The sequence below is a fragment of the Oncorhynchus mykiss genome, chromosome 5, assembly GCF_013265735.2.
Source record: "Oncorhynchus mykiss isolate Arlee chromosome 5, USDA_OmykA_1.1, whole genome shotgun sequence".
Taxonomy (NCBI): Eukaryota; Metazoa; Chordata; class Actinopteri; order Salmoniformes; family Salmonidae; genus Oncorhynchus; species Oncorhynchus mykiss.
This window is the reverse complement of record NC_048569.1, coordinates 60,411,871-60,434,023: the sequence shown is the minus strand read 5'-3', so window position 1 is coordinate 60,434,023 and position 22,153 is coordinate 60,411,871. Positions and strand designations below refer to the sequence as shown.

At 41.4% G+C, this 22,153-nt stretch overlaps 1 protein-coding gene and 1 long non-coding RNA gene across 2 annotated transcripts; one reads left to right on the top strand and one right to left on the bottom strand.

Moving 5' to 3' along the window:
* Window positions 1-1,700: 1,700 nt before the first annotated feature.
* LOC110524215 (tax1-binding protein 3) lies at window positions 1,701-6,914 on the bottom strand. Its single transcript, XM_021603663.2, has 4 exons — window positions 6,679-6,914; window positions 4,546-4,665; window positions 4,135-4,212; window positions 1,701-3,576 (listed from the first exon to the last, which is right to left on the bottom strand). Exons 1-4 carry the CDS (start codon window positions 6,715-6,717, stop codon window positions 3,442-3,444), a joined length of 372 nt encoding a protein of 123 aa, XP_021459338.1. The 5' UTR covers window positions 6,718-6,914; the 3' UTR covers window positions 1,701-3,441.
* Window positions 6,915-7,489: 575 nt separating this feature from the next.
* Window positions 7,490-19,861, top strand: LOC118964632. The gene is made up of 3 exons (XR_005051825.1): window positions 7,490-7,588; window positions 17,602-18,100; window positions 18,203-19,861. It is a non-coding gene; the product is annotated as an uncharacterized LOC118964632 (long non-coding RNA).
* The last annotated feature ends 2,292 nt before the right edge of the window (window positions 19,862-22,153 follow it).

Here is a 22,153-nt window from a genome sequence, read left to right as displayed (position 1 = left end):
TTGCTGGATAGTATGTGTGATGGGTGATGGCTCTATTGTCTTGCATGAAATCTGAATTGTTAATTAAATCAATGTGATTTTCTCAAGTGTGAAATGGTTGCTTGATCCAATGTAAATCAGTACAGATAAGGAATAAAAAATAAGAAAGTCTCTGGCTTTCAAAAATTGTCCAGTTTATTAGTAGAATATCAGTATGAATAGTTTCTCAATAAGCTTATTGTTTTGGCATAGTTTTGGTTTGAGTTTACTTCAATGAAATGATTTCCTCTACATGAACAACTACTCTACTACAGTATTATTTATTAGAAGGTGATTATCTCATAATATCCAGTTACCTAGCAACAAGCAAACAAGAAATCTGTGGTCAACCACATCCACTGTAGCCCCACGTAAAATCTCCCTACAGTGTTAAGGCAAGTGGAATGGAGCATGCTTCCCTCTGCAGTAGACCCCCCCAAAAAGTCAGTCCCAATGAGACAAACAAAACTCTTACTGATGTCTTCATGTCAACAGACTCACTCTCTCTCTCATAGGGAGAAACACACAGATACAATGTGTGCGTCGCACGCACAGTTTCCTCATCAATTATTTCTCAAAAGATTTTAGCTAGCATCTCACTGAATCGACCCCCCAGCACTGTTTGTCAGACATCCCAAAAATCGGTCTTCTCACGAAAACTCATGTAGTGTCAGAAAGGTTTGGCCTAGAAACAAATATGACCACACGATCATGATTGTGTCACGGGACTCGATGGTACCACAAGTGTCACGGACTCATCTGAAGGTAACCCGGTACCAGTTAAAAAAATAAATGGAAGTATGGAGGTACTTTTGTGCCAACAAAAGGGGTTAAATGTGTCCAATTTAAAAAAATATATTTCCTGAGCTTTCTTAAATCTCCTAGATATAGGACAGACACTTCAAAACCTTATTCCTTATGATACATTTGTTGAATGCCTCTTTTGCCATCTATGAATGTTATTAAATGTGTTTCTATTGCACCCCCATATAAAATGCCTGAGCACACAGGGAAAGGTCAGGTAATAGATTCGCTGCTTTGAAATGTCATCCCATTACTTTTGAGTTGGTGAAATGAATATCTACAGTCAATAGTGGTGATAAAGGCCATGCAGATCAAGACAATTTGACAAAATACAGTACAATGAACAAACAATATTGAAGATCACATCTTTCAATATGACAATAAGAATCGACCTATGAAAATACTGCATCACAAACACACATCTGTTTTTCTATTGATTAATATGCTACATACAATGGTGGATGACAGGGTGATGGTAAGCTGTGGAACTGCCCACACACACCATGAATCTATGCACACACCAGGATGATCCAATTGCTTCAAATCTAACATTCACACTTTTTTTCTCCACCACTCTTATGCTCACTAACACCGTTTAATCAGCAGCTGTGAATCTGTGAAGAACAGCTGCTCTTCATGGTTTTAGCTGATGCTGTTTTTGTGAAAAAAGAACCCAACTTGTTTTGGGATATTTCTTCCAACATCCAGTGCACACTGGGAAGGTAATATCCCTGCTCATATCTTATAACCAAATATGATCTTTTTCTCTATCCATCCCTCTGGGACCTACAGTATGGGTGACTGTCTATGGGTAACAACAACCACAAATGTGGTAAAGTGCCTGACAAACACATAATACCGCAAAAAAGAAAGCAATCTTTCAGTTCATTTTTGATTTATGTTAAAGAACATTCGGAAAGTGTCCAATATACAATCATATGCCAAAATGATCATTCAAAGTTTTTCCTCATATACTTGGAGTAATTATAAAAAAAGATATTTTAACACAAACGACATATTGATAGAAATCAACTTTATAGAAAATTCATGCAAGGCTACATTTATCAAAAGTTTGGGCAGTCTTTTGAAGTGTTAATTCTTTACAAAAGTGTGTGTAGACTTAGTTACATCACTCTGCCAACGATATACAGTATAATGATAATCTCCCAATTCAAAGAATTCTAGCAAAAACAAAGCCATACAAAATATTGAATTAGTAGAACATACTAGGTACTATTGCAATCCACATTACAATATTATTTTACCTTTGATTCATTTGAATAGGAATTGATAAGATTGGATTACAAAAGTGAGGCATCACTGTGTAAAACATGGCTGAGGCAGTGAAAAAGGATATATTACTGAACTATATAGGAATGGAAAGGAGCATGAATACTAAAACCCTATTGGCGCCATCACGTTTTAGTGGTACTCACTAGAGTGTAATTTGTATTCAAGTGTATTCAAACGTCTAATTTCATTTGATCCTTCAACGTTGGTTCAGCATTCAACTAAAGTGTATTAGCTGTCTGACATCAACCAGCAAGCAACCTAATTAACAATCCAACATGCCACTTTCTCTATATAAACCTGAGAAAGAAGGCACTTAAAGTTGACTATACCCTAGCCTTGATTTCCAGGCAACGATGGCAACACCAAATGAATTATACCCAGAGGGTTGAGAATGAGAAGTAACTGTGTTCCTGCTACACTACCTACAAAAATCCAATCCTCAAATGAGTATTACAGTATTTGGTAGACAAGTACAATTAGAGTATAATGAAATATAAAGTATGCAGTTTGGCTGTGCTTGTTACTTTGGTAGATGCACTGCATGGATAAAGATACCAAAATAAAGATATATTGTCCAAGCCCGATGAATATTCATTCATTTCGACCAACACAGAGCAGTGTTAAGCACTAAGCGTTCCATTCTTATTAATGCCATACATCAAACATAACAACTCATATAAACAGGAAGCCTCTATGGAATACATACAAATTACCGTAGCAGATAAATGCTATGTGCGTTGTACACATGTGTTTGCAAAGCATCCTTTATCAATCTACAGTTTCTTGGCATTGTTTTCCTTTGGCTTGTAAAGACATCGACTTGAAAACATCAAATGATTAGTTGGCTAAATTAAAAGTGACAGATCATTAACTGTAATGAAGTGTACTAATTACTTAATAAGTCATTCTCATGTCAGCTAGTAAAGGCATTAATGATCCCAATAACTTGCACCATATTGGTTCTATAGCGATGTTATAAAAGGGTTGTACCATGTTTGAATTGGGAAAATGTGAGTAGGACTGTAATCAATTTAATTTCAACTCCATCAATTCAGGAAGTGAAAAATCTGAAGGAAAATAAATGCCCATTTTCAATTCTTGAATAGCATTTTCTTTCCACCTCCTAAATTGACAAATTTGATATGGAATTCACCCCAACCTTACAGCTTGCAAGAAAAGCTTTGGAATACTGTGCTTTCGGTCACTGGCATTGTCTGACGTCAGATAGCGAACTCAGTCTGCATGAAAGGACTAGCGTTGCATAGAAGGGACGCCACCTGTCGAAAGACAATGAGGTCACCAAGCTGCTGCTACTGTTTGGAGTCATTACATCATAGAATGTTTGACAGCCTGCTCCAGGGATTTCCTGGTCACCAGTAGCCGCACGACATCTTCATTCTTCTTCGTCAGCCGTTTGCGTGCCTGATCGTGTGTCACCATGGTCATATCCCATCCATTTACCTAGTGGCAACAGACATCAATAATTATAATATTCTTCTTTACAGTAGTTATTATTCCTGATGTGAGGTAAGTATAATATCTGGATTGAATAGTGTACTGGTCTTTTACAGTCATTCTGAAAAGTCCAATCACAACTGAAACTGAGTAAATGGTGCCATCTTGTGGAAATGTATCAATAAAGTAAAAAGTAATCTTGGTTAAAGGTAGACTCAGTGATATGACGTAGATGCAGAAAGTAAACAGCATAGTGGGTCAATTTCCACAACTCAGAGCGTTGAAGCATGGGGCTTAACTTCTCTGCTGTTTTGGTGCCCTGGCTAGCACGCTGTAACAGCGTGAAGCGAACCCATGCGCAGGCGCAGATACTGTGTGACTGTGTCTTGCATCTCGCTCATTTCAATATCTGTGGTGGTGCCGAGTCTACCTTTAACCCAGAACTAAAATGATGCGTAATTTGGTCAAATGTATGTTTACGTAATTTGTCCAAGAGGGATTAGGTAACAGGTCTCGAGGGCAAAAGTTTGAAACATGCATTTCTACAAATATTTTGAAGTTTACCTGCATTACTTTGTCTCCCATCATCAAGCCTGCAACTTCTGCTGGTCCCTCTGGTGTCACCCGTGTCACATAGATGCCCTGTGATCCCACAGCCACACAGAAAAAGACAAAAACAACAATAGAGAAATATATGAAAGTGTAACATCTGTGCATCTACATATAAAATGTATTAACTAACTAGCTTCAATAAACTGGTTTGATTATAGAACTATAAAATGCCACTATTTGAGTAACACTGTATGCTATTGTATAAGATGAGCTACCTGGGTCTGCGGTGTTGCTACCTGAGGCTACAGTTGATGTGTTCAGACCTGCTTCTTTGATACCGTACGACTGATGTTAATGGAGTTTGGCCAGAGCTGAGCTCCCTGAGAACTGACAGGGAGAGTGTTTTCCCTGTTTAACTCGTACCTTGTCTGACTTGTCTTCAGAGAAGGGGTTCTGGCCCGGGTCTTGGTCTATTCCTCCTCCAATGCTGAAACCCAGGATCAAATGTTCACCCTGGCGGAGTTTGCGGATTTCTATCCGTTGCTGTAAAACACATGAACATTGGGAGTCGAGCTTAGAGAGGAAATCATTCAGAACTTTAACAACCATCAAGTAGTTGTTATATTCTCATTCCACCATTGCAATAATAAAAATGTGGTAAATGAATAGAATGTAAAATTGATTGCTGCGCACTGTGTTCCCTTTAAGAATGTAGAACACTATGGTTATGAATAGGCTGTAGTTCCCCCGAAGGAACAAAGAGAATCCCACTGTCGTGTGAAGTCGAGTGACCGGCTGAAATGGAAGCCCTCTGCCACCAACTGACTGGAGACACAGATTTTTTCTCAGTCTAGCTATCCCCATGGTCCTCAGACAGCTGCCCTCTCATTAGAGCAGATGGAGAGTTCTGGCACATCCAGCTCGCTGCTCTTTACAGCACAAAGCCAGTCTGTGTGATGGTGAATAAGAGGAGCCTCAGCAGTGTGGTTCATAGTGTCAGTGGTTCAAAGTTCTTCCAACCACTGCACTCAGTGGTCAACATGGTCAACAATCATTCAGTGGATCTGAAGTTCTTGGTGATGAGAACATGGAAATACTCATGGAAATGTATAACGCAGGCTGACCATATTAACGGAAAGATCAACCCAAAGTATCTGTGTAACCCATTGTTCACATGACTGCCACCAGATTTGTCAAAAAAGATCAACCAGAAAACAGCAGCATACTACGGCATTCAACTTATAGAGTGTATGGAAGATAGCTGTTGCATAAGAGTGGGCAACACATACTAAATCATACAACTAAATAAGATTGGTGTGTGTAGCCTGTAGCCTAAATCACAATTTTGTCACTAGGCAATTACTCCGTGACTCATATTTCTTGCTGATGTTAGGAATAAACAGTGTGTTGCGAGGAATCCCATCGAAAGCCTCCTGGCTGATTGTATCAACTGCACCGCTCTCGACCAGAAGGCCCTACAAAGGATGGTGTGGACAGCCAAGCGCATCACTGGGGGTGAGCTCCCAGCCATTGAGGACTTACATGCCAGGCGGTGTCTAAAAAAGGCCCGAAATATTGCCAGAGACACCTACCCGAGACATGGGCTGTTCTCCATGCTCCCGTCCAGCAGACGGTACTGGTGCATCAAGGCTCAGACCAACAGACTGCTAAACAGCTTCTATCCCCTGGCCATAAAACTACTACTGCTGCAAAAATGATCATTGATTGCCATTACCATTAGTATCTATCTATTGTGTTCTGTTGCTGGTCACTATTACTCCTGTAACTCAGCTTTGCACATTCTTGGCATAGGTGGGAATCTATCACTTGTTTTTCAACAGGACAATGACCCAACACACCTCCAGGCTGTGTAAGGGCTATTTGACCAGGGGGAGGGGGGCGCTTGTACCCAAGTTGTCTCAGATAGCTAGGTGACGCCTTCCTCTGAAACACTTCACTTTCATGCAAGTAGCTTAGCGAACAATTTGGCTAATGCTAGCTGCTATCCATAGTGCAGAGATAACAGGCTACTAAATAAATAAAATGTTGCCAAGACAGAACAGTGTAACATTAGCTGGCTAGATTAATTTACTTTAGGTTACTACTAGATTGCGCATATGAAAATGAAATGCATAGCCCATTAAGTGAAATGAAATTCTCCTAAACTGTTAGCAAGCTAGCTACAACAGTTTCATTCAATCTAAAAGAAACAAGACTGACAACAAACAGAGAAAGGAGTAAAACGTAGATAGGTAGTTGGATTATCGAACAGCAATGTTTCGAACGAGTTTTACTGCTAGAATGTAACACTTTTACAAGGGTAAATTCGAATAACCAGGTTACATTGTCAAGAGTAGAAACAAGCAAGCATGACCACAATGTTACATTCACTATTGTAAACAGTAATACTACAATGTGAAACCGATTTTTTTTTAACGAAATACTTCAGGTAGGTATTTATAGTTTGCATCGAGGCACTGCTGGAAAGATTGTAGGCCTGGACAATGGATGCCGTAGCTATTGAATGAAGAGGAACGTTATCATTCCAAAACTTACCACAACAGCAGTAACTGGTTGTCCTGGGATGAAAGACATTGTTTCAGAATGTTCAGACACTTTTGTGTTTCTCCCCGGTTGCAAATAACTCAACGGTCTAAAGTCGTTTTTGCTCCTTTCATTAAATCATACAATACTCGAAGCAACTTGCTAAGCGTGAGTAACAACTAGCAAATGATTCCTGGCATGTAAAGGCAGGGTTGGTGATGTCATACTGCCTTCCGTGGTTAGTCATCATCATGGATCCTGTAATGTCCTGGGACAAGGTTGGGGTGTAGCCCAGAAAAGGGTTAGGCAGGCCCGTTACAGTATTTCTCTTTGTATGATGGGCATACTACCTGCCAATTAAGAAAATAGTTATTCTGTCAAGAGCTTTACTGAATGCCCACTACTTTTTAAGGACTTAATTTAATTGGCAACTGGAAAACTCATGTCATGGAGGATTCATTACCACTAAAATAAATGGTCTTTCTCACAGAATTCTGCTTTGTGTTTGAGTTTGACAGGGCATGCATCTCAAGTTAACTGCCTAAAATCAATGGCCTCTTGGCCTTTTCTCCTGTTCCCCAGTTAGCAAAATGACTCTGGTGCAGCTGTGGGGCACATACTTTGTGTTTTTCTGGACCATATGCCTGGGTCAAATACGGCATCACCATCAGATTAAAAAGGACCTGGCCCACAGAGTGCAGACTGATCAAATTGAAATGTGTGGCCCTCTGTAAAATTGTTCATTGTAAAAGGTGTGGCCCATATCTGGTGTAAAACGGTTGTAAAATAAAAAGGTCTGGTTCACGTACTGCACAAAGGTTGAGTTCCCACCTAGATTCCCGGACCAGAGGGTGGCTAGATGCACGCTGCCACACGGGCCTTATATGGGGATATATTAAACCTGCTACTCCCCAAATCAAAGGTAAGTACTCTGCTATCAAATTATGTATTTAAATTAAAGAGAAGAGCAGATGTAGTCCATCAAAAATCTATCTGATTCATAAAAAGTTGCAACAGGTAACATGGAGCATAGGAAAAAGAGACAGCTTCTGACATGTAGTGCACAAAATGCTAATACACTGAGTATACAAAACATTAGAAACACCTGCTCTTTCCATGACAGACTGACCAGGTGAATCCAGGTGAAAGCTATGATTCTTTATTGATGCCACTTGTTAAATCAACTTCAATCAGTGTAGATGAAGGGAAGGAGACAGGTTAAAGAAGGCTTTTTAAGCCTTGATACTGTTGAGACATGGATTGTGTATGTGTGCCATTCAGAGGGTAAATGGTCAAGTTCCTTTGAACGGGGTATGGTAGTAGGTGCCAGGCGCACCAGTTTGAGTATATCAAGAACTGCAATGCTGCTGGGTTTTTCACACTCAACTGTTTCCCCTGCATGTCAAGAATGGTCCACCACCCAAGACTTCCAGCCAACTTGACACAACCTTGGAAAGCATTAGAGTCAACATGGACCAGCATCCATGTGGAATGCTTTCAACAACTTGTAGAGTCCATGACCCAATTAATTGAGGTTGTTCTGAAAAAGGAGATGCAACTCAACATTATGAAGGTGTTCATAATGTTTTGTACTATTGACTTGCAGTGGATTGTTGCCACAAATGCAAAAAAAGTTAGCATTTGAAACAGTGGCCAGGTAAACAAAACCAAAGCATGGACTGTTGTCATACCGTGTCCATAGACTGCTTACATTCTAATGACATTTGGGTGAGATTTTCTTATTCTTTAGAACCCATAGCGGCCATCTACGGCCATCTAGTCAGTTGCACAACTGAATGCATTCAACCAAAATGTGTCTTCAGCATTTAACCCAACCCCTTTGAATCAGAGAGGTTCGGGGGACTGCCTTAATTGACGTCCACGTCTTCAGCACGTGGGGAGCATTTGTTGTTGGGGTTTAACTGCCTTGCTCAAGGAGAGAACGTCAGATTTTTTCCCCACCTTGCCAGCTCAAGGATTCGAACCAATTACCTTTTGGTCACCGGCCCAACACTCTTAACTGCTAGGCTTCCTGCCGCAAATTATGATATTGAGGTAATTGAGATGAGTTAACAGCAGATGTAAATTGGGAAAATATTCAGACCCCTTTTTCCACATTTTGTTACGTTACAGCCTTATTCTAAAATTGATTAAATTGTTTTTTTCCCCCTCCAATCATCTTTCCCTCGATCCTGACTAGTCTCCCAGTCCCTGCCGCTGAAAAACATCCCCACAGCATGATGCTGCCACCACCATGCTTCCCGTAGGGATGGTGCCAGGTTTCCTCCAGACGTGACTCTTGGCATTCAGGCCATATAGTTCAATCTTGGTTTCATCAGACCAGAGAATCTTGTTTCTCATGGTCTGAGAGCCCTTTAGGTGTCTTTTGGCAAACTCCAAGTGGGCCGTCATGTGCCTTTTACTGAGGAGTGGCTTCCATCTGGTCACTATACCATAAAGGCTGCAGAGGTGGTTGTCCTTCTGGAAAGTTCTTCCGTCTCCATAGAGAAACTCTGGAGCTCTTTCAGAGTGATCATCGAGTTCTTGGTCACCTCCCTGACAAAGGCCCTTCTTCCCCAGTTGCAAAGTTTGGCTGGGTGGCCAGCTCTAGGAAGAGTGTTGGTGGTTCCAAACTTCTTCCATTTAAGAAAGATGGACGCCACTGTGTTGTTGGGGACCTCTCATACTACAGAAATGCTTTGGTACCCTTACCCAGATCTGTGCCTCGACACAGTCCTGTCTCAGAGCTATACGGACAATTCCTTCGACCTCATGGCTTGGTTTTTACTCAGACATGCACTGTCAAATCATGTCCAATCAATTGAATTTACCACAGGTGGTATTTGTTATTTTATTAGGATACCATTAGCTGATGCAAAAGCATGAAACATGACATAATACAGAACTCCAACCAAGTTGTAGAAACATCTCAAGGATGATCAATGGAAACAGGATCCACCTGAGCTCAATTTCGAGTCTCATAGCAAAGGGTCTGAATACTTATGTAAATCAGTTATTTCTGTTTTTTCTTTTTAACACTTTTTCTAAAAAGCCTGTTTTAAATGGATCCTTATGGGGTATCGGTAACCATTTTATAATGAGTATTTAACGAAACAAAATATGGAAAAAGTCAAGGGGTCTGAATACTTTCCGAATGCACTTTATGTTTGAAGTTGTCGATGTTTGATGCATTGAAATTTGGGGAGTAGCTCTCAGATTAGCAAATCCTTTCACGGTCTCTTGGTTGGTACAGGCGAGAGCACATCAACGGTGGAGCTCCAAGGATTGCTCTCTGTCTCATGGAAAGAGTTGCAGTGTTTAGCTGTATATAGTCAGCTAACTAGTTGGTTGTTTTGTAATGTTTCTATGATGTAATTAATATGGAAACGTCCCAAACTGCTTGGTATATCTAGCAGTAAACTGCGTTTGCGACGCGTCAAACTCAGCTGTCACTTTTACCAGCTAACTAGCCACCGAAATGTAGATTAGAGTAATTGTTGTTTATCTGTTATATTATGGTTTGTCATGTTTGCTAGGTACAGATATTCATAGTCTTTACATTGCCTCGTTTTCCTATTATTTGACAGTTTAGCTGTCGTGTTAGGGTAGATGCCCGCGCAGTGATATTTGTTTACATAGCCAGCTAACAAGTTAAAGTTACTTGTTTTGTCCTGTTTCTACCGATGCTATTCATGTGGAAACTGTCCTAGCTTCGTAACTAATCAGCTAACATTGGCAAACTCTGTAGTTAGTCTGTCAGGCAAGAAAACAAGAGTCGATTGAAGGCAACATTGTGCTTCGCTCACTCGCGACGCTGTCACTTGATCGTCACTCCTTCCCCACAAAAACAACCAACCAACTATACCCATCGAAATACATGAAGAATTATTCTAAACCTGTTTGGCTAAATTTCATGTAGTGTCTTCTTTGTAATCTTTTACTTTCAACATCCAAAATAAATAAACAATAGCTGATGTGTTGAATCTGTAAACAGTTGTGCCACATACTTTAATTTATCATCTATGTAAAGTAATCTGACCATCGGTTTTGAGGTGTGTGTATCCTATTTATTTATAAAATGACCCATCTATGAACATATTCATTAATGTATTTTTGTGTACTCTATCCTGTCTGATTATTCATCAATCTGGCATACATATGCACACCATGAACTGAAAAACAATCTGGCCACTAAAATAGGGCTTTATAAAATAATATTGATTAATTGAAAGTGCTGCACTATGATACTGTGTGTGTATTTGGGGCGAGAGCAGCAGGAAGCTCATGTTGACAGGAGAGCCCACCTGCACTCAGGCTGGCTTAAACAGGAACAGGATATGACATCAAACAAGATAGATATGGCAGGAGCAGTAGTGCCTTGTATGTCCCGGGTTTCTCTGGTGTAGGCCGGGTTAAAAGCACTTTGTGACAACTGCTGAAATAAAAAATATATACTTGATTGATAGATGGTATATTAAGTACAAGTGATGACCTCCTATTCATCATGTAGGAGGTAGCTGTGCCAACACTGCCACTTTGTTGGGATGTCCACCAACAGAGTGACACACAACACACAAAAGGAGAGGAAGGTCATGTCTTCCGTGACCTACTTCCTCAGAGGGAGCAGAGGGAGAGTAGCAGGTTAGAGCCCTCACACACTAGCCCCTTCAGAGAGGACAGAGGGTACGACACGGTCTGCCTCCCCACCTCCTACACACACAAACACATGTCTCCTCCCTCCTCCCTTATTTCTCCCCGTCTTACGAGTAATGGCTGTACCACAAGGAGTGTTGTTGATAGCTCCATGGCTGTGTGCATGCAGTATAAGGGGTGCTCCCCGCTCTGGCCCTTTCCACAGTCACGTTGAACTCTCCCAGCTCTCGACCAACACCTAGAACACTGTCACCAGAGAGACTTCATACACAGCTGCATCTCGGCAGCCCCTACACACACACACACACACACACACACACACACACACACACACACACACACACACACACACACACACACACACACACACACACACACACACACACACACACACACACACACACACACACACACACAAACCCAGACACACAAAACTCAATTGAAGTAGCAATCAAGGTAACGCATCATCACATAATAGCCTATAGGCTGTGTATGATGGTTAGCACAGACACACAAACCCTTACTAAAACTGATACCATGTAGCAAGCCTACTATTAACATTACAGTATATTAATTAATAACAGATTAATAATGAATTAATCATAGATTAATTTATAGATAGTAGATTAAATAAATTAGAAGGCTGAACTGTTATTTTGAAGGGACAGGAAGTGTTGGCTGTGCATTTGAGCAATAACAGACATTCCACATTTAACCCCACCCACTTGTGAAAATCTAAATATCAAATTTTATATGCAAAAGCAAGATGACAAAAACAAACAATTTCTCAATTGTTTCATTTTTTGACAAAAAGGAAAAACAAACAACTAAATATCAACAACAACAAAAAATCTAAAAAAAAAAAAATCGACATTTCTCAATTGTTTCATTTTTTTTTAACAAAAAGGTAAAACAAACAACTAAATATCAACAAAAATACAATTTGTTTTGTTCATCTGCCAAAATGAGACAACAAAAATCAAGGAATTTTTCACATGTAAAAAAAACAAAAAATGGTCAGTTTTCACGTTGCCGTTTTACATCGGAAAACCATTGGACATGATATATACCGATATACACTGGAAGTGAACGTTATTTATAATGAGGGGCTACATGGAGAAAATCGGGCCTCTCTAAAATGAAAATGGATGGCCCTCCCTTCAGTAAAATATATTTTAACTAAACCCTCCCTGAACGCTTGAAAAAACAAACAAGTGACCCTCCCCTTTACCCAAAATAATAATTAAAACAAAGTGGATAGCAGAGAACATGACTACCATTTATTCTATCTACTTGGACAGACCAGAGCTTTAAACAACTGTTTTGGATCCTGTAAGCATTACAAGACTTACAAGGAATTTTGATAGCACAGAGGGCTGTCAGCCAGAAGGTTGTGGGTTCACAGACCACCGTGGACAAAAGTAGGGGTGGAATCTATCTATTTTTTTGCAGGTCAGAGAAAAAATTGTCTTTTATAAAACACTTCTATAAACAATTCTACATAATTTGACATAGTAGCAGTGTCTTTTTTAATACCACACAAACTACTGAAACTACATGCTAAAAATGGACAGTGTCACACCCTGATCTGTTTCATCTGTCTTTGCTTTGTCTCCACCCCCCTCCAGGTATCGCCCATCTTCCTCCTTATCTCCAGTGTATTTATAGCTGTGTTCTCTGTTTGTCTGTTGCCAGTTTGTCTTGTCAGGTCTTCCCAGTGTGTTTTCCCATCTCCCTGCTTTCTCAAGTTCTGTTCCCTAGTTTTCCCGGTTCTGACCATTCTGCCTGCCCTGACCCTGAGCCTGCCTGCCGTTCTGTACCAGCCTAACTCTGCCATGGAATATGGACCTCTGCCTGCCTTTGACCTGTATTTTCCCTGCCCCCTGTTTGGGTCAATAAACATCTGTGACTCTAGCTGTCTGCATCTGGGTCTTATTCTGAGTTCTGATAGAGAGATATATGCCTGTGTGTTCATTTTATCATATTTCTCCAATGTCAAATCAGTGTGTCTTGTTTGCAATGAAATCTGAGACGCCATTAGCATGGTACTTTCAAAAGCTAGGCCTACCTTTCCTCCCCAGACAGAGTAGGACTACCGATGCTGAAAAATGTAAGCTTTAACTGCTGGCTACCCTTCTTCTTTGGCTTAATCCAACTAGAGAAGGTCACAAGTGTCTCCCTAACAACTGTCTGGGTTTAAACATCTTCTATTGCACAGAAATCAATTAATAGTGACAGAATTAGATTACTTCCCATGCAAAGTCATTTTTTGGTCTCCTCGGCTATAGAAGGTTGTAGCCCAGCCTCTAAATCTCAAAGAAACTAAACAATGATATCCCCATGTGCATCAGAGTTACGTCTTTCCCGGGTATTTTACAGCTTGTTTGTAGCATAAACCACCGCGGACCAAAGCGCTGTCATAGATCAATTTATATAAATCGGATCCGTTTTATTTTCCTCCAAATCTAACAAGGGGTAGGCCTGTGCTTTTTTCCATTTTCTTTAATAAAAGGTAGGCCTATGGCACACTCTCTCATCAATTCGTCCTGTTTTTAACTTAACAGTCACTGACACAGAGGTAGGCTTTTTAGGGTGGGCGGGCATAAAGCACCCCCTGAGAAACTCTATTATTTTTTTTATATATTACTTTCCCCCCAAAAGTAGTACATTGGACCTGTATTAGTCCTATATTAGCGGACCAAAACAGCCATCTGTTGCACGGGCAAACATTTTTCTGTTAAACAGGTAGGCCTACCTCTTATTTCTTAAATAGTAAGGAATAGACTCCATCACAAAGCCGTCTAGTTGTGAGTCGCATTCCAATGAAGACGTTGAAATGAATTATGCCTACTTGAATTTGCCTACTTTCAGCACCGTGAGTCCATTTCCATGTCCATTTCCGATTGTGCCTCAGCTGCTGTTTCATGTTTCAGCAACACAATGTAAGTTACTTGAATCTGGCTTATTTTGAGGACAATATCTCTGATAAATACGTCATGGGTAAGAAACAGTTTTTATTCGAATCAATTATAGTTGTATCAAACTATCAAAGTTGACCTCTGGTCCTCCTCGTCTTTGCGCTTTCCTTCTCAAACTGAACAGAACATACGCTATAGGCTAATCCGCCTACAAGATATTGCATTTTCTGGACTAGGCCCAAACAACACAAAAATTCAGAAGAAACCTTTGATTCTCTTCCTGAACTGCCCATGAAGGCCTACACAGCACAGCATTGGTTAGGCAGCACAGAAGAAAGGTTTTGATCAGCAAGAGTAGAGCAGGCCGGGGCTCAGGGTTGGAATATCCATTGCCGTGTTTAATATATCTTCGTTTTATTTACACCATCCCAGCAGCTATCTTAGAAATATACTGTAACTTTGTGTTTCTTCGAGCATGCAGTTTGTAGCCTATAGATTAAGACCACACTAAATAGCATATAGGTGAACTTGATATTGTGCACCCAGCTGAGAATCAGAGATGAGGGTCGGCATAGGGCACACATCGATATACGGTATAGCCTAACAAGCAGCTCATTCTAAAACACAATGACATGATAAAAAACAAAACTCTCCCCTTGACTGAAATTGAAAAAGCATGACCCTCCCCCCTTTTCCTCCAGGTACAAATTCTGTACATTTCAATCCATCCTTTAGTATCTTTGGTACAGCGATAGCGTTAGCTAGCTATCATATGATGTAACAGGCTACCTGGATAGCTGCTTATTTACAGATTGTAACTATCTGTATGGGTCCCCAAGGTTTGTAGCATAGAGAAATCACACAATGTTATGTCTGCTCTACAGAACAATAGTCTCATTGTTTGAATGTCTGCCACTGAATCAAGAGACAAATACTTCAATCACAGACTGACCTTTTCCATTAGACCAACTTCTCCTGATGCACTTACTGCATCTCAACATCATCATCGTCTCCTTTTAAGATTTTTCTCAGGTAATTTTGCCTTAACCTGTCTAGGTTTTTCATATCACTGTTGTTGAAGGACAGTCACTAAAACATTGGCCTCTCACTAAAACTAACATGAATACTATTGACTGTGGCTAAATATCCCTACCACATACACTCACCCAGTATGTATTGGCTAACTATTTAGCAATCTTATGGCTGGGGGGTAGAAGCTGTTCAGGAGCCTTTTGGTCCCAGACTTGGTGCTCCAGTACCGCTTGCTGTGTGGTAGCAGAGACGACAGTCTGTGACTTGGGTGGCTGTAGTCTTTGACAATTTTGAGGGCTTTCCTCTGACACCGCCTGGTATAGAGTTACTGGATGGCAGGGAGCTTGGCCCCAGTGATGTACTGGGCCGTACGCACTACCCTCTGTAGTGCCTTGCGGTCGGATGCAGAGCAGTTTCCATACCAAGCATTGATGCAGCCAGTCAAGATACTCTCAATGGTGCAGCTGTAGAACCTTTTGAGGATCTGAGGACCATGCCAAATCTTTTCAGCCTCCTGAGGGGGAAGAGGCGTTGTCGTGCCCTCTTCATGACTGTGTTGGTGTGTTTGGACCATGATAGGTCCTTAGTGATGTGGACACAACAGAACTTGAAGCTATCGACCTGTTCCACTACAGCCCTGTTGATGTTTCCTGTGGTCTACGATCAGCTCCTTTGTCTTGCCCACGTTGAGGGTGAGGTTGCTGTCCTGACACAACACTGCCAGGTCTAACTTCCTTAAAGACTGAATCATCATCGTCGGTGATCAGGCCTACCACCGCCCTGTTGTCGGAAAAGTTAATAATGGTGTTGGTGTCATGCACGGCCACGCAGTCGTGGGTGAACAGGGAGCACAGGAGGGAACTAAGCACGCACCCCCGAGGGGACCCCATCATTGTCTCCTTTTCTGTGCAGGTTTTTCATATCAGTGTAGTTGAAGGACAGCATGGCCTGTCACTAAATACACTGGCCTCGCACTAAAACTAATATTAATACTATTGACTGTGGTTAATCTCCCTACCAGTCACTCCCCTCGTATGTATTTGTACAGTGACGCTAACACAAATGTAATAATAATATTTGGCTCTATACTCACAGCATGTTTCCTATGGGTATTTTCATACATATCTGTTTTTACCGTTTAGAAATTGAAGCACTTTATATCTAGTACCCCAATTTGAAGAAGCCACATGTATTTGGACCAATTCACCCAAAGTGTATAAAGTAGTCAAAAGATTAGTATTTGGTCCCATATTCCTAGCTTGCAATGACTATATCAAGCGTGTGACTCTACACACTCTTTGGATGCATTTGCAGTTTGTTTTGGGCTGTTTTTCCCAATAGAAACTGAATGATGACTGGAATCATTTTCTGTCCACAGTAAAATGTTTCTGAACTATACTGCCTACCAAGCAAAAAGGCAGTAACTGCTCAGTGTGAAACTGAGCAAAATGACTTATTTACCTTGGTTTCACAGTAACTTTATGCAGTTACTGCTAACATGACCCCCATTTTCTCCAAAACACAATACAATAGAGTCAGGATATGAAATGTCTGTTGTCGGGAGAAGGAGAAGATCAAAGGTGCAGCGTGCTAAGTATTCATAATACCTTTTAATCAATACGAATACTAGAACCAAAAAAACTAAAACGACAAACGAACAGTTCTGCAAGGTACAAAACAGAAAACAACTATCCACAACCCATAGTGGGAAAACGGGCTGCCTAAGTATGGTTCTCAATCAGAGACAACGATTGACAGCTGCCTCTGATTGGGAACCATACCAGGCCAAACACCTAGAAATATAACACACAGAACAAAACATAGAAAGCCCACCCCAACTCACGCCCTGACCAAACTAAAATAGAGACATAAAAAAGGAACTAAGGTCAGGATGTGACAGGATACTTGTCCATATGATTAAGCATGTATTTAATGTAGCAAAAATTACATTAACTAATTTCCGACCAAATGAGCAGTTACTGCCTTTTTGCTTGTTAGGGCAGTATATTATAATGCCACGATTCAGAAAAATCAGGAATAATGATGAGTGAGAAGGTTACAGAGGCTACAACAAGACATGCTAACCTCCATCACCATTACCAATAACATGGGAGATTAGCATTTTTGTGGGGGGTATGATCTTTGTGTAACTTTCTCACTTTTTATCTTTCACAATTTATTCATGATTATCCATAATAATGGTATCATCCACATTAACGTTGACGTGTTCAGAAACATCCTTTCCTTATTTCCTTTCCTATCTCCCATAAAAAAAGATGACAGTCCGCACTTTTCTTAATCTAACAGTCTCTTTGCTCTTGTCCATCTCTAGCCCACCAGATTCCTCAAGACCTTGCAAGACCCAGACCCCAGCAGACACCACCACAAGAAAACCCAAGGATTCATCAGACGCACAAGGGAGAGATGGGTCCATCCTACGCCGAGGATGGACACATATTCCCTGTCTCTCCTTCTTATCTAGGTGGGCAACGACACCTCACTCGCTCATGTTTCAGTGTCAGCTGGTGGAGGGAGAGATGGGGAGGATGTGTCCATCCGTTGCATAGGAAAGATACATCTTCCCAATCTCTCCTCCTGGTGGGCAGCAATATACTTCACTCTAGTCCACCTCGTTGTGTTATAGTGAAATGCCCCTCAGCGTTAATTCAGGAAATGCTCATCAAGCATGGAACAGAAAAGAATCATCATACACCTCATAGTGGAATGCTGCAGAATATGTGATCAAAGAAGGCCTTTTGCCGTCTAAGGATCAACAAGGTCTCCAGAGCCTGGAAACTAAACTTCAGGGGGCCGACTTCAAACTGAAACTGGTGAGTTTCATTCCACTTTGTATGTCATGCTCTTTTTGAGAGATTCAATTTTACAGCATTCCATTTACCTGTTACAACTACATTTCACATATTTCCAACCAGTTGTGCTCTTGTTCTGCTGCTGTCCGGAAGAATCCCAAAACATCTAAAGTACAGTGGAGTCAGTCATGAAGAGGTGGTTGCAGCTGGCAGCAGACCGGGAAGGAGGAAGGAGGAGACGAGCAAGGGGTGTGGAGGCACCTGTGCCATGATGGACTTGGGTAGAGGGGTGTATTTGAGGGTGGAGAATGGTATGGAGTGAGGGATGGTATGTCCTAGCTGGAGAGATTGGGAGGATGTGTCCATCTGACACCGAAAAGCGACACCTTCCCTGTCCCCTTCTCCTGTGGGGCAGCCATACCTCACTCACTCATGCTTCAGTACCAGCTGGGGAAGAGAGATGTGGAGGATGTGTTCATCCGAAGCTGAGGATAGACACATCTTCCTTGTCTCTCCTTCCAGCAGCTCTGAAAATATATACCAACCTTATCAAATTCAGGTAGAATTCTCAGGTTTTGACCTCCTGTTGAAGTGTTTGTCATTTGAGTATGACTATCCCTTTAATTACTTTTTCCCCTTCCTACTTACACTGGGCTCACAAATAGTTAATACAACACAATAGTGCAAAAAATCCAAATAAAATACAGAAAACAATTAACCCTATCAACACCAGTGGGCTTCACATGGGAAGGGGAAACAGTAATTAACCCTTTAGACCCCAATAGAATTCTAGAATGCTGCTGTAGAATGCTGCTTTATTAGAATGGTGCCGGGAGGGGATTGCCGCGGTTCTCACGGCTCCTGACAAATTTTGATATTTTGTGTGTTTTTAACTTTTTTTGCCATCGTTTCCTATGACCGAAAATAGCTTTTGGACATCAGAACAGCGATTTCTCACCTCGATCTGGACAAGGATGTTTTCTTTAATGAGTCGTACAGAAAGGATATAATGTTCTTCCCGGACCAGGCCCAAAACCCTGTCATTCGTAAGAAGAGGAGGTGCCGCTCCAGGGGTCGACAAGCCGGATGCCTGGCGAGACTGCATCGGCGAATGGATAATCCGCCTCTACCCCCCGTTCCACTGGTGAACGTGAAATCACTGGAGAATAAACTGGATGAACTTCGTTCGAGACTATCCTATCAACGGGATATTAAAAACTGTAATGTCCTATATTTCTCCTATAGTCCTGGCTGAACAAGGACATGGATAATATACAGTTAGCTGGGTTTTTCGTGCATCAACAAGACAGAGCAGCAGCCTCCTGTAAGATTGGGGGGTGATCTATTTTTCTTTATCAACAACAGTTGGTGTGCTCTAATATTAAGGAAATCTCAAGGTTTTGCTCGCCTGTTAGTACTTCATGATAAACTGTAAACCACACTATTTACCAAGAGAGTTTTCATCTATCTTCTTCATAGCTGTCTATTTACCACCACATACCGATGCTGGTACTAAGGCTGCACTCAGCGAGCTGTAGAAGGTCATAAGTAAACAAGAAAATCCTCCTCTTAGTGGCCGGGCACTTTAATGCAGGAAAACTAAAATCCGTTTTACCTCATTTCTACCAGTATGTCAAAAAACTCTAGACCACCTTTACTCCACACACAGAGATGCGCACAAAGCTCTTTTGCACTCCACCCACAAGAGCCATAGTGAGGTCAGACACTGATGTTGGGTGATTAGTCCTGGCTCGCAGTTTACATTCCAATTCATCCCAAATGTGTTCGATGGGGTTGAGGTCAGGGCTCTGTGCAGGCCAGTCAAGTTCTTCCACACCGATCTCGACAAACCATTTCTGTATGGACCTCGCTTTGTGCACAGGGGCATTGTCAGGCTGAAACAGGTAAGGGCCTTCCCCTAACTGTTGCCACAATGTTGGAAGCACAGAATCATCTAGAATGTCATTGTATGCTGTAGCGTTAAGATTTCCTAGCACAAACCATGAAAAACAGCCCCAAACTTTACACTTGGCACTATGCATTGGGGCAGATAGCGTTCTCCTGGCATCTGCCAAACCCAGATTCATCCATCGGACTGCAATATGGTGAAGCGTGAAATATTACTCCAAAGAATGCGTTTCCACTGCTCCAGAGTCCAATGGCAGCGAGCTTTACACCACTCCAGCCGATGCTTAGCATTGCACATGGTGATCTTAGGCTTGTGTCGGCTGCTCGGCCATGGAAACCCATTTCATGAAACTCCACACGAACAGTTATTGTGCTGAATTACTTCGAGGCAGTTTGGAACTCGGAAGTGAGTGTTTCAGCCGAGGACAGAAGATTTGTACTGTGCATGATGGTTAGCACAGAGACACACAAACCCCTTACTAACGTTGATAGCATGTAGAAAAAGCCTATGATGTATGTTACAGTAGATGCATTAATAACAGATTAATAATGAATTAATAATACATTCATTCATAGTAGATTAATAGAAAAACGTTAGAAAGAGTTAACTCTTATTTTGAAGGGACAGGAAGTGTTGGCTGTGCATTTGGCCAATGACAGACATTCCACATGTAACCCCACCCATTGCAATTCAAAATATCAAGTTGTTTTTTATATGCATAAATCGAGATAACAAAAAACTAACCATTAAAAAAAAAAAGAGAGAAAAAAATGCATAAAAAGCTAATTGTTTTGTTCATGTTCTGAAAACGAGATGACAAAAATCAAGGCTTTCTCGTTTTGAAAAAAACCAACAGTTTTCACGTTGCTGTTTTACATCGGAAAACCATTGGCCACGATATACACGGAACCCCACCTCCCCTAACCCCGTTTGTCTGTACAATAATTTGGAAGGGGTGCTTTCAGGACCACTGCAAGCCAGATTCTTGAATACAATTACATTTTCATTTGCTCAACCTGTTGTCTAGGTGATTAGTCATTATGCAGATGGAATTTGTGACAAAATGTACACAGGAAATAATTATTAAACATACTTTTTTAAAACGATGGTAGTGCTTTCAGCTTTCTATCACCTGCATGTGCAGACGACATACAGGGTATTCGGATAAGTTTTCAGACCCCTTGACTCCTTCCACATTTTGTTACATTACAGCCTTATTCTAAAATTGATTAAATTGTTTTCCCCCCTCATCAATCTACACACAATACCCCATAATGACAAAGCAAAAACAGGTTTTTATACATTTTTGCACCTAATACATTGTTTTTAAATATCACATTTACATAAGTATTCAGACCCTTTACTCAGTACTTTGTTGAAGCACCTTTGGCAGCGATTACAGCCTTTACTCTTCTTGGGTATGACACTACAAGCTTAGCACGCCAGTATTTGCGGAGTTTCTCCCATTCTTCTCTGCAGATCCTCTCAAGCTCTGTGACGTTGAATGGGGAGCGTCACTGCACAGCTATTTTCAGGTCTCTCCAGAGATGTTAGATCGGGTTCTGTGCTCTGGGCTGGCTGTGTGCTTAGGGTCGTTGTCCTGTTGAAAGGTGAACCTTCGCCCCAGTATTCAAGGGTTGCTCTGTACTTTCTCCGTTCATCTTTCCCTTAATCCTGACAAGTCTCCCATTCTCTGCCGCTGAAAAACATCCCCACAGCATGATGCTGCCATCATCAGACTTCACCGTAGGGATGGTGCCTGGTTTCCTCGAGACCTGACGCTTGGCATTCAGGCCAAAAAGTTCAATCTTGGTTTCATCAGACCAGAGAATCTTGTGTCTGGTGCCTTTTGGCAAATTCCAAGCAGGCTGTCATGTGCCTTTTCCTGAGGAGTGGCTTCCGTCTGGCCACTCTATCATAAAGGCCTGATTGGTGGAGTGCTGCAGAGATGGTTGTCTTTCTGGAAGGTTCTCCCATCTCCACAGAGGAACTCTGGAGTTCTGTCAGAATGACAATTAGGTTCTTGGTCACCTCCCTGACAAACGCTGTTCTTTCACGATTGCTCAGTTTGGCCAGGCGGCCAGCACTAGGAAGAGTGCCAAGCATCAAATCTGAAGGAACCCAGGCACCGCTCATCACCTCACCAATACCATCCCTACGGTGAA